General features: G+C 34.8%; 1 protein-coding gene across 1 annotated transcript; it reads left to right on the forward strand.

The window, feature by feature from the left end:
- Positions 1-1661: 1661 nt before the first annotated feature.
- Positions 1662-10900, forward strand: LOC107891937 (uncharacterized). The gene is made up of 3 exons (XM_016816860.2): positions 1662-2613; positions 5365-5672; positions 10279-10900. The coding sequence occupies exons 1-3, from the start codon at positions 1796-1798 to the stop codon at positions 10635-10637; spliced, it is 1485 nt and encodes a 494-aa protein (XP_016672349.1). The 5' UTR covers positions 1662-1795; the 3' UTR covers positions 10638-10900.
- The last annotated feature ends 1338 nt before the right edge of the window (positions 10901-12238 follow it).

Below are 12238 nucleotides of genomic sequence, written 5' to 3' on the forward strand. Positions count from 1 at the left end.
TCTTTCTATATTGAAAATTTAAATTTCAAAACATCAAAATCAATTAAATAAGTTATTGAAAATTTTTTATCCCTTTATAATGTCAACCAATGTCTCCTTTTAAATCTTAAAATTTTATTTTATGTTTCCAAATTAAAATCAAATCAAATAAATCATCCTTAATAATTGTATATGAAACTCAAATTTGTTTTGATTATATGATCTTGAGTCTTTCATACTAAGCTAAAAGTAAAGAAAAATTCTTACAATTAATTAAATTAATTAAATTTATCTTCCATGCCAAATAAAACCTAGAATTTTTTCATCACTTCTTTACCCAAACGAAAAATAAGCAATTAATTTATTTATTTGCAATGATTTTTCTTTTCTTTTAAGTTAATATGGAAGATAAATTTATATAATAAAAAGAAATTTAAGTTTTGCAGAAAATTATTAAATATGAGTTATTGAGTTGATTTTATTAATAATAATAATATGGAGACATAAAATAAAATTTTAAAATTTAGAAGGAGATTAATTTAATTAATTTCAATATTACAGTAACAAATCGGTTAACATTACCAATGGATAATTTTTTTCAACATTTCATTTAATTGATTTTGATGTTTTGAAATTTAAAATTTCAATGTTAAAAAAAAAAGATATTTAGAACTTTCGGCAAGGGGACAAACAAGTACAATTTGACAATTTTTAAAACATTATTTTAATTTCTACCAATTTTTCACTTTAATCTTTAATGTTTTTTTACCCAATCAATATTAAAAAAGGGATGTTTTTGGGTGATCAAAATGAAAGTGTGAACATGATGTGGAATATACAACTTAAGTGGCATTAGAAATCTAACGGTTGAGTGACTAAAACGAAAACGCCCTAAAAAGTTAAGTGACAAAATTGCAAGGGTTTCATTTTGGATGACTAAAATGACAACGCCTTAAAAGTTGGGTGACCAACTAGAAAATTTACCCTATATATATGTATGATTTATATGATACTATATTCAATTATTATTAAATAATGAGGGTTAAGTAATTAAGTTACTTGAGATTGTTATGTAATATTTAATTTGTTTGGAATTCTTGTGTTTAAGTTGTTTTGTATATTTGAATTGTTGTAAAATTGTCATGTTTAATATGTTTGGATTGTTATTTAACTATTTTTGTTAATTTACATTTATTTAGTGTTAATTATGAATAAATGTTATTTAAAATTAATTTTTGTTTGAATTTATATTATTTTGTGGATTCATATTTGGATTTTTATCTTACATATGATTGAAAATGTTAAATTTAGTTTTTTTACGATGATGATATTTAATTCGGATTCAAATTTAGATAATAATACTCAAATAATTTACGGATTTAAATTCGAGTAATCCAAAAAGTAAGTTAATCGATCTGGTGTGGCTACTAATCCTTGTTTAAGAACCTCTTTAGCTAAGTAAATGCTCCACCAAATGTAAGTTGCATTTGATCCAATTCTCAGTAGTAAGAAGTTTGTGTTAGTAAGTAATTTGCTTTCAAAACTTTATAGAAGAAAGAACTCAAATTATGGATTAAACGCCATCCTTGTTTACATAAACATGACCACATTGATGTCATTAGGTGAAAAAATTATTTGACAAGCACTGAATTAAATCTTAAACTTTGACAAATTATAGGGGTTGAGGGCAAAATTTGAACTTTTTTTTTTTGAAAATCTAAATAATTTACGGGTGAACTTTACAGCGAATAAAAGCTCCATCTTCCTGTGTTTCCCCTAAATGCATCCAAAAGCCTTAAAATCCAACTAAATTCCAATGATGGCGGGACCGAATCCGCCAAAACAACCGTCATCCTCCTCCAACAACCACCGCAAATCCCGCTGGGAATCTTCCTCTTCCAACGCCAATAAAAACCCCTCCTCCACAACCGCCGACCACAAGTCCTACACCAAGCCCAGCCCATGCACCAGGACTGGCCCACCTCCAAGCTCCGCTGCTCATAACAAGTCACAATCCGACCCCAATCAAGCTCATCCCCCCTTCCCCTTCCCCGATCCTGCCGCCCTTGGCCCTCCGCCTCCACCGGCGTATGGATTCCACATGCTGGAGCGTCGGACAATCGTCCTTTACGACGGTAGCGTCCGCTCCTACTTTGCTCTCCCGCCCGATTACCAGGACTTTCCGACTCGACCCATACTCGGACCTCGTGACTTCGGTAGCCCATCAATGGGCTTCCGCGATAATCGCGATTATTGGAATTCGCCGAGTGACGGGCCTGGCCCGTTAAAGAGAAAGTACGGCGATGAAGGCAAAGACCTAAGAGAGGAGAAGAAGGAAAAGATCTACACTTTGGGGCCAGGCGGGTCAGACCGCCTAACTGGAATGAGTAGCCCGCTTGGAAATGAGGAAACTAGGGCAGCCAAGTATATGAGAGTTGGTGGGGGATTTCAAAATAATAATGCGGGGTTTAATCATAAGCATTTGGAGGTTGATCAAAGTGCTCTAAAGAAGGCGTTTTTGCACTTTGTGAAGGCAGTTTTTGAGAATACGGGGCAGAAAAAGAATTACTTCGAGGATGGTAAACAAGGGCGGCTTCAATGCTTGGCTTGTGGCAAGTCTAATGCCAAATTTAGGTTTGATTCTGAATTGGAATTAACTTCTTGAATGCTATTTTTCATTGTTTGAGTTCCATATTATGATTTGAAATCAAAAAATAATGCTTTACTGCTTAGATGCTTCAGTTCTTTCTTAATTTGCTGTGTTGCAACTACTTAGATTAGATTGCTTGTTATGTGGCTGTTAACATTTTAATATATTAAGCTAGAGTGCTGTATTTGATAGGTGATATTGACTTAAGGATGCAAATATCTTGGAGCTTGAATTTAGTTGACTTGTGTTGCATTTACTGCACATAGCACTGAAATCGTTTTCAGTGCAGGTGTTTGATGTTTTTACCTATTTCTTTCTAGAATAATATTTGTCAAGTGTTATTCTTTTGGATAATGTCTGGGTTTTAATACAATGTTTCCTTTTCTTCGTCTGATAGGTGTTTTATAGCATAAACTATTACTAATAAGGATTAGCGGGTGAGTTTCAATAATAAGTTATGGATAAATAATACTGATGGTGCTTACAAATAATTGTTAAATTCAGTTGAGGTAATGCAATGCTGAGGCAGTGTTGTCTCCCTTTTATAAATGATTTTCCGGACAATTTTTCAACAATCTGACATTTCTAGGGTTTTAGGTAAGTGCGCAATCTGATCCCTTTGGCGTGACCTTAAATCTTGGATTTGCTATTACCTTTTTTCTGGTTTGCTTTGTTTGTGGCATAGTTAATCTTGGTTTACTATAATCTTGGTTTTGTTGGCTGCTTGCTGTTACTAACTGGTTCAGAGAAGTGCTTCTCATGTGCCATTGCTTGTGTTATTTTGTATTACGGTCTTTTATCAAACCCAAGTAAGTCTATGTCTTCATCATAAAAATGAAAAATGGCACTTTCTGCTAGCAAGCTTTGGTGCTGGATTGCTGTGTTGGTGATTCTTCATTGTTGATTATTTACTGACTCAAGCCTAATTTATTCATAAAATGAAGGGTAGGTTGTTCCAGATGTATATTTCTCTATAGTGCTTTGATGCAATAGTGATTGGAGTTGTACATAAGGACACCAGTTTATTTATCCATGCAGTGGAAAATTTGTCAGAGATAAAATTGCTGTTTTATATATGTTGTATTATTGTAGCGCTTTTTTCTGTTGCTGGCCTCTGTGTCCTATAGGGTTACTTATTCATATTTGGCTATGTTATTTTTTCTGATGGGTTTTAATATTAGATTCCCTTCCATTTTCATTTTCAATATGGTAAATTTGATTTTTAGATTAACATCAGTATTAATGAGTCTGACCATTTGCAGTTTCACCAAGTCACTGTTTTTGGGTAGTAAGCATGTCCCTAGTTGATTTTGGAAAGTAAGGGGATTTCAGATCCCTTTCCAAGTACCTTTCATCACAATTTTGTCGTAGGTTGGAGCTAAATTGCACCTTTTGCATTTTATAATTACCTATTCTTTTATAGCAACATGTTGTAATTACCTTAGGTTCTTGTAGGCTTTGATTTGGATATTCCTGGTAGACGTTAGTCCTTGTGGCTTAGTTGTTGATAGTTTATGGCCGATATTTTATGCTGCTTGGTACTAATATACCATGGTCTGTAACTTCTTTCTTACCCGCATGACATTGCTGGGTTGGCCTGATTGTGGTAATTTGTAATGGCCATTCTTTTGGTAGTTGATAAGTTATTAGTAATTCTGAAGCTGAAGGCTGCTAGAGTAAGTTAAAAGTATTAGTCTGTTACTCTGTTTTTCTTGCCTTACCTAGCATGTAGTGGTATGGTGGCTAAATTTTTTTGTTCTTTTTTGATTTGACTACTTTTCTGTAGAGTGGCCCTTGGGGTGACTCTCATTTGTTCAAGTTTAGCTGTAAACTTACCTTAATTTATGGTGTTATCTGTGTTATCCACCAAGTATAATGTCCACATGCAGGCATGTATAGAGCATGCAGGGCTTTCTTTTGTGTTTGCCTCCATTCTTTAAAGTTATTGAGTGATCTTTCTGTTTGTATTGCTTATGGCGCTAGAAATGGAAACCTCGCTTTTATTCTCTTATCATGAAGTAGATAGTGAAGTCTTGGCATATAAAGAGTGTATATCTGGTTCTTATCAGAGGAAGCAAGTATTAATCTCTTATACTATTTTTTTCTTTGATACTTCTCTTTTCCGTGCAAGAGAAACTTCTCATGGTCTTGATTCAACTTTTTTGGGTGTCTAGTCTATTGTCTGTGCTGGTGTTATGATCTGACACCCTGTTGTAGCTGTATATTTCTTCAAAATCCATGTATAATCTGTTGCCTGTTATTGTAATTGCTGATAAATCTACAGCTTTTGAACCAACCTTATATTTTAGTTGGGGCTTTTTGGGAGGTGCATTTATATCCAACTGCAATCGCTTTCCTCTCCCCCTCTCTTATTCAGTCTCGGTTACAATAATTTTTGGGTGATGACAGTACCCTTATTTCTAATGATATATAAATAAGGAAATGGTTGTTTGGCTATGCTATCATATGGAATAAGTTCACTGCAATCCAGTGTTCAAATTTGCCTTTTGTGCAAGTTTTATCTCGATGCTTGCAGACTACCCAGATGACAATTCAATATTTTGGCTCTATGCCATGCACATTACTTTTCCCCTTTTATTTGTACAACTTATTTTCAAACTGCTGAATAATTTTTTGTTCATTTCCCTAGTTCAATCTTGTAGCCTAATTCAAGTGATGTCTCAAAGGAAGACCTGAATTTTATTCTTCAATGCACTTGATATGAAAAATTACAGGTCCTCTAAAGACTTCTCTGATATGCATGGTCTGATAATGCACACATACTACTCAGATAATGCTGACTTGCGTGTGGATCACTTAGGCTTACACAAGGCTCTATGTGTGCTAATGGGATGGAACTACTCAAAGCCTCCTGATAATTCAAAGGCCTATCGGTTCTTACCTGCAGATGAAGCAGTCTCAAACCAAGAGGATTTGATTATGTGGCCTCCTGTGGTGATAGTACATAATACAATTACAGGAAAGGGTAAAGATGGGCGCATGGAAGGTTTGGGGAACAAAGCAATGGATAGCAAACTAAGAGGTATAATGTGCCCCATTATTCTTCAGTATTATCAGTGTTTAATATGGTGACTAGTGATTTGTTTAGGTGATTTTTAATCTAATTAGTTCCCCTTCTCTTTCCTTATAAGTTTTAAACTATGTTGTCAGTGCATTGACCAGTCATCGTTTGTCATTAATCAAACTTCTTGTTAGATTAGTCAATTCCATTTTGTTTTACACAAGTTTTCAAGGATAGGGCACAACTATGCTATCTCTATTGGCCTGATAAACTAAGAGGTATAATGTGCCCCATTATTCTTCAGTATTATCAGTGTTTAATATGGTGGCTAGTGATTTGTTTAGGTGATTTTTAATCTAATTAGTTCCCCTTCTCTTTCCTTATAAGTTTTAAATTATGTTGTCAGTGCATTGACCAGTCATCGTTTGTCATTAATCAAACTTCTTGTTAGATTAGTCAATTCCATTTTGTTTTACACAAGTTTTCAAGGATAGGGCACAACTATGCTATCTCTATTGGCCTGATAAACTTATGAGTAGAGGGTCATTTTTAATATTCTTTCCAACTCATGGAGCGCTCTATCCAGCAAAGCAGCAAATATACTATATATACATTTTCCCCCCATAAATTTTTTTGAAACTTGAGATAAATTTGGGGCATGCTGATTCCTTAATTTTGCATTTGCTTATTAAGTGGAAGTTGAGACAGCAATTGTTGCTTGCTGGTTCTTTCATTTTTCCCATTGTTCAATCCTTTTAATAATAAGTGTGATTTAAACGTATGTTATTCTTGGTTGTGGATAATATTTCTGATTATGCTTGCATTTATTCTTCATCGTTTCCTGCTTGAATGGTCACTGTGGCCACTCCTGAACCTTTAGTTGCGCTTATTAAGGTCTTAATCTTTTTTAGTGCTGATTCTTTGTTTTAATTCCTTTACATTTTTATCCCATTCTGGTTGATGCTTATAGTCTCTAACCACTATTGCTAAGTGCTAATTTTTGTGGATCTAGCCTGATGGGATCTCATGTTTGTCTGACATGGACTTGGAAATGGACTAAATTTTGCATTATCTGATCTATAAGTGGATCATAGTTTTTCCTGAGCATTAATATCAATCTTGGAGAAAACCAAGCTGGTTCTATATTTCTGATGCTCTTGCCAATTTCTATCAAAGCTTTAGCTATGGTTGTTGGATGAATTATGCTTTATCTGATATTAGTTAAGTTGGACTGGACTTGGTAGCTTGAGCAGGTAGTCCTCAAACTTGTCTTAATTACAATCCATATCAAAACATTGGTTTCACTAAACTAGGCAAATAGTCCTCAAACTGGTCTTGATTAATATCCAGATCAAAGCCCTGGCTTGATAAAATATCCTTGAACCTTTTTTACCTTACCTATTGAAACCTATAATCTGGTGAAACCATTTGGTTTGAAGAAACTAGCTTAGCTTCCTCTCTTTTGGAGTCAACATGAAATTTATTAAGAAATGGTAAGCAAGGATATTAATGTGATGGATTCCTCAGTCATGCTTGCCTTCATGCTAACTTGGGTTTTGGGCTTATTTTGAAATAATGCTAAGTTTGTTTATGCATTCTTCCGTGTTATTTATAGATGAGTAAATGTTATTTCTAGTATTTCATTGAGTGTGAGCCTATTTATTATATAGGCATCTTTGATGGTAAATTTGTGCTTTGGGTCAAGGTACGCTAAATCACATGTTGGTTTCAACATTCCCTATGAAAACATCACGAAATTGTCATCTAAAAACCTTTTTGTCTGAGCTCTAAAATTTGGTGTCCAGAGACTATTCTCTAACATCAATAATTTCCCATGAATCCGTCTTATTTTACTTGTATTATGGTTTAATTTTCTCTCTGCCTCGTGTCAACTATTCTGCCATTTTGCTGTTTATGATTTACAGTTTTATGACTGGTGTCTGATTCTGAATGTCGCCATTTTGGTATTCAATGAAGTTGCAATATGCAGTGAACAAGTATTTTATCATCATGAAGTTCCTTAATTCCATCTTAGTAGTTTCACCCTAACATTTGTTTGCTCTTCTGGTTGTTGTGGTGGTAAGTATTGAATATGGAGGAAAAAAATTCAATTATGTCCGGTAAGTTCTCTCTTAAAATATAGTGCATTGAGACCCGCTCACTATAATTTGTTTTCAATGAAGAAAGTTATAGATTGCTTTGCTGTTGGCCTTTTCGGCTGGTACCAAGGTGATGAGATTGAGGAGATTTACTTTGTTGAAATTTTTGGATGCTGATTTAATTGGAGCCTTATGTCTGTCGTGCTTATACCGGGTTCCATTTTTCCAAATTTACTTGTTCTCTTGAGACCTTCTAGATAATGTTGACTGTAGTTTAGCTTGTTTGTGATTCCTTGATGTATGCAAGCACTTTTGCTCTTTGTTGCTCTCATTTTTGTTGAAGTTTCCATATCCAAAACTTTGTCAGACACATGAGTATGAGGATATGACCGCCAAATACATGGAGAAGCTTATAAAACTCTCTGACAATACCTGTGTAGGGTACATTCCCATATCCTACTCTCGCACTCAAGTCCTTGCTTCTTTTAATCATAGTCCACTTCCAACCTTTGTGCATGAGTAGTTATGCTGCAGGTTTTTGTTGCTAGTCAGACTGCTAGTTCAGGCATATTCAGTTAGTAACAGTTAATTGGTGGCTTTAGATTTGTGATATCATTATTATTATTTACTGGAACAATGCTAGGATGATGCTCAAGGGGCAAATGCCAAGGTGCCTCTTTGTCTTTTCTGGAGAAATGCTTAGAGAAGATGAGCACTAAAGAAAGTCGGGTTTTCCATTATGGACTATGTTTAGCTTTTCTATATTTTTATGTTTCCTCAAACTGCTGCAGATTGACATCCATTTAGTTGTATACTTGATCAAAATGTAGGAGAAATTAGAAAACGCCATATAGTTTTTCTGAAATACTTAGTGCTCATGGTTTCTTCATGAAGCTTATGTATTTCTGCAAATAGTAATTCTCAAGTATTTTTATTGCACTCTGAGAGTTTCAATAGCCTGCCACATTGATTGCATTCAGAAGTGTGTATCCTTTGGCAGGGAAGATCTTGTATTTCTTTTTATCTATGTTGCTCGGTGTGAGTGTCATATATGGGTATGCATGCGACATGGTATGGTTAGATTTTTCTAAGTTTTTTCATGTATTTGGAGGATCCTTGGAAATTATATCTCCATATCCATGTGTTGTACACAAGTTTTAGACATGGGTACTTCAATAAATATGAAGAGTCTAGCAAACATAGCTTTTTAATTGCTAATAATTGTGTAACGACCTATATTACTCTGACTCTTCATTTTTCTTCATGTACTTATATCTGATGCTTGTGTCTGAGACATACTCGGACATCAGGGAGATGACCTTCCAAATACATAGAGAAGCTTAGAAATAAAATTACACCAAAGGGATAGGCCAGCAAGGAGGTTTTACATAAGCACACCAAATCTCATTAATGGTCCAATTACAATGTTGTTTAGTTGCATGAGGTACCATTAGTAGTAAGGTTGGCATCTTGCCTCTCACTGATAAATATATTCACTAAATTGTTGATTTTTGCTTGCTTAGATCATTCATTGTAGAATTTATAACTGCTAGCAGCATATGGGAGCCGCCTTCTCATCTCTCTGAAACAACCCTTCTCTCTCAATTTAACTGGTGCAGAGGGGTAAAGATTTGGTCCTCAGCAGTGGAGATGTCAACTTGTTTATCTAGGGTAGATTAATATTGAAGTTGATCTATGGCAGAAATTTTAGTGGTTGAATATAAAGATATATAAAAATAAGAGGAAAGGAATTTTGAACAAATGATAACCGTAGAATTGTTGGAAGTGCCACCATAGGATAAAGAAATGGATATTTCCTTTTAGTAGTGAAGGGGATCCTTTTCTGGCACACAGATGTGTACAAGTCAAATTCTATTGTTGTCTTTATGGTTAAGAATCTCTTTCTTTCATTACATTGCTTTTAACCTGTTTGTTGTGATTCACAAACTTGTCTTTTTCTCTGATAAGTTACTCTTTGTTTTTTGCTTCTATAATATATTTTCATTGTGATCACCTTGAAGTTTGAAATCTGGATTGCTGTATGTTTGTCATTTGCTTGTGCTCGTCATTACCAGGCAGTATGATAAATTTGTTTCTCATCTGTTTCACAACTATGTTTTCTTTATCTAGTGCATTTCATGCATATAGTTGATTTGCTGCATGAGTACATGTCATTGTGTTACTGGTTTGTTGTCTGCCATTGACAGTGGGTTCTTGGCGGCTCATTTATTTAATTGATCCCAATAAGTGAGCCTGTCTGTTACTTGTTTTCACTAGTACAATGCGAGTGTTTTGCATCTTGTCAGCAGCCACTGTGAAGAGCAAAAACTTTTCAATGGGTCTTATATTGTTTTAAAAATCTACTGAGGAATCTTTATCATGATTCTGAATATCTTGCAAAAATGTATCAACAAATCAACCCCTGGGCTAGTGATATTCTCAATGAGCTTCACCATGCACTTCAAAGTTTCAATGAATCTAACATTTTTCGAAATATTTCATTTTACTATTAATGTTTGTGCTTTCAGACCTTGGGTTTGGAAGTGGCAAGTGCAAGTCCATGTATGGTAGAGAAGGTCATCTCGGTATTACAGTGGTCAAGTTTGCCAGTGATCAGTCAGGCCTGATCGATGCTGTCAGGCTCGCTGAATACTTTGAGAAGGAAAACCGTGGTCGCAAGGCTTGGTCCCATCTACAGCCCTTGACTTTAGGGAAGGATGACGATGATAAAAATCCCAATCTTGTGAAGGTGGATGAGAGGAATGGAGAAAAAAAGAGGATCTTTTATGGCTACCTCGGAACAGTTGCTGATCTGGACAAGGTTGATTTTGACATGCGGAACAAGGTTGTGATTGAGAGTAGGAGAGAGCATAAAGGACCCAGGTAGTTGCTTCTGGCTTAACATTGCAATGGTACTAGGATGTTTTCTCAATTATAGTTATATTAGATTTTGGGAATAACTGGTACATGGATATTTTACGGTACCATTTCTTGGTATTGGAAAGTGGTTTTCAAGTGTCTCTCGTTTAATCGATGAAATTATTTGTCATCAAATTAGCTGCCCCTCTTGTCGAAAATGTAATTATATACCTCGTTGATACAAGGATTGTCTGGTTACATCTATTGTATGCTATTGGTATTTTTCAGTTATTCTAGTAGTTTTATCTTTAAAGAAAAAGGTATCAAAGAAGGAAGAATAGTTTGGTTATAAAGCCATTGTCCAGTTCTTGAACTAGTCTACATGGGATTGTTTTTCGTGAAATATTTGATTTGCTCCAGAGAAAATTTTATTTAGATATGTTAAAGAGGTTTTATGAGCAAATCGGCTTCTGTTTATGTTTTGATATTCAACATTAGTCGTACGGTATTTTTTTTTTGGTAATAGTTACAAGCAGGAAAGGCAGTAAAGAAACAATTTGTAAGGAGCATGTCAAACAGAAATTAATTCCTAATGAGATGCACTCTCCAGGAGGTGAGAAAACAATGTTGGATATTAGGTGTCTTAAGCTTCTTCAGGTCTTCGAAGATGAGTAAAAATGCATTTATGGCAAATGGCGTTTTCAGTTTTGGGCAAGTATAATAAAAGCAGCACCAAATACCATTTTGCCTTGCTTTCAACCAAGAGAACTGCCAAACCATACAGCTTGAGAGGGGACAGAGCATGAAAAGATGTTCTGGGGTTTCATCCTTATCACTGCAAAAAGGGAAGGGGAATATCAGTGATTTATACCCTTTTCACTATTATGGATGAACAAGGTTAATCCATTGAAGCAAATCTTCCATAAATTTTGAAATGAGTTCCATTTCCTAATAGAAAATCAGAAGTTTGTTGGCCAAGTAGGATGTTGAGCTGGACCTTCAAGAGTAAGAAGGTTATACCTAGTTTTGATTCTCCTATTACATAATCATACATCAAGAAATACGAAAACGATCTGAATTTTAATCAAGAGAAGACTTGCTTTTTTGTTTAGTTGCTATTTATATAACTTGATTAACGAGTCTCAATTAAGCTGAACTCTTGAAGTACTACTGCTAACAACAATTATTTTGTGGCTAACAACTCATTAGTTATCTTTACTAGAATCTGTCTTAACTCTTAACAATTTAGCACGCGATTCATATAGGATAATAATTCTTGAAAACTCATCGATTTGTAAGTTGACTCGTACAAGATCTCAGATCCATTGTTTTAGGGATTAAGTCTAATTGTAGAAAAATTTCCTCAGAACTAGAATATTTTTGTCGTCACCAACGTGCCAGCGAGTTCCTTGCTTGGAGTGTACTTTGGAACAATAGTTTTATTAATTAAGGAATTTCTTCTTATCTTTTAAAATCCGCCATGGGAAGCAGGTCTAGATTAAAAGAGTCACTACCCTGATTCCAATGGTTTGCATAAACTCCCAATTTATGAAGTGACATTTCCTTGCTCATTCCATCAAAGCTTTTGGTAGTTTTAACCAAAGAAAAGCAAAAGGCCTTCGGGGCATT

Source organism: Gossypium hirsutum, chromosome D09 (genome assembly GCF_007990345.1).
Source record: "Gossypium hirsutum isolate 1008001.06 chromosome D09, Gossypium_hirsutum_v2.1, whole genome shotgun sequence".
Lineage (NCBI taxonomy): Eukaryota > Viridiplantae > Streptophyta > Magnoliopsida > Malvales > Malvaceae > Gossypium > Gossypium hirsutum.

Coding starts and splice junctions, on each gene's coding strand:
- LOC107891937 (XM_016816860.2), top strand. CDS start 1,796: ATGATGGCGGGACCGAATCCGCCAAAACAACCGTCATCCTCCTCCAAC. Junction 2,614..5,364: donor AAGTCTAATGCCAAATTTAG/GTTTGATTCTGA, acceptor GAAAAATTACAG/GTCCTCTAAAGACTTCTCTG. Junction 5,673..10,278: donor AATGGATAGCAAACTAAGAG/GTATAATGTGCC, acceptor TTGTGCTTTCAG/ACCTTGGGTTTGGAAGTGGC.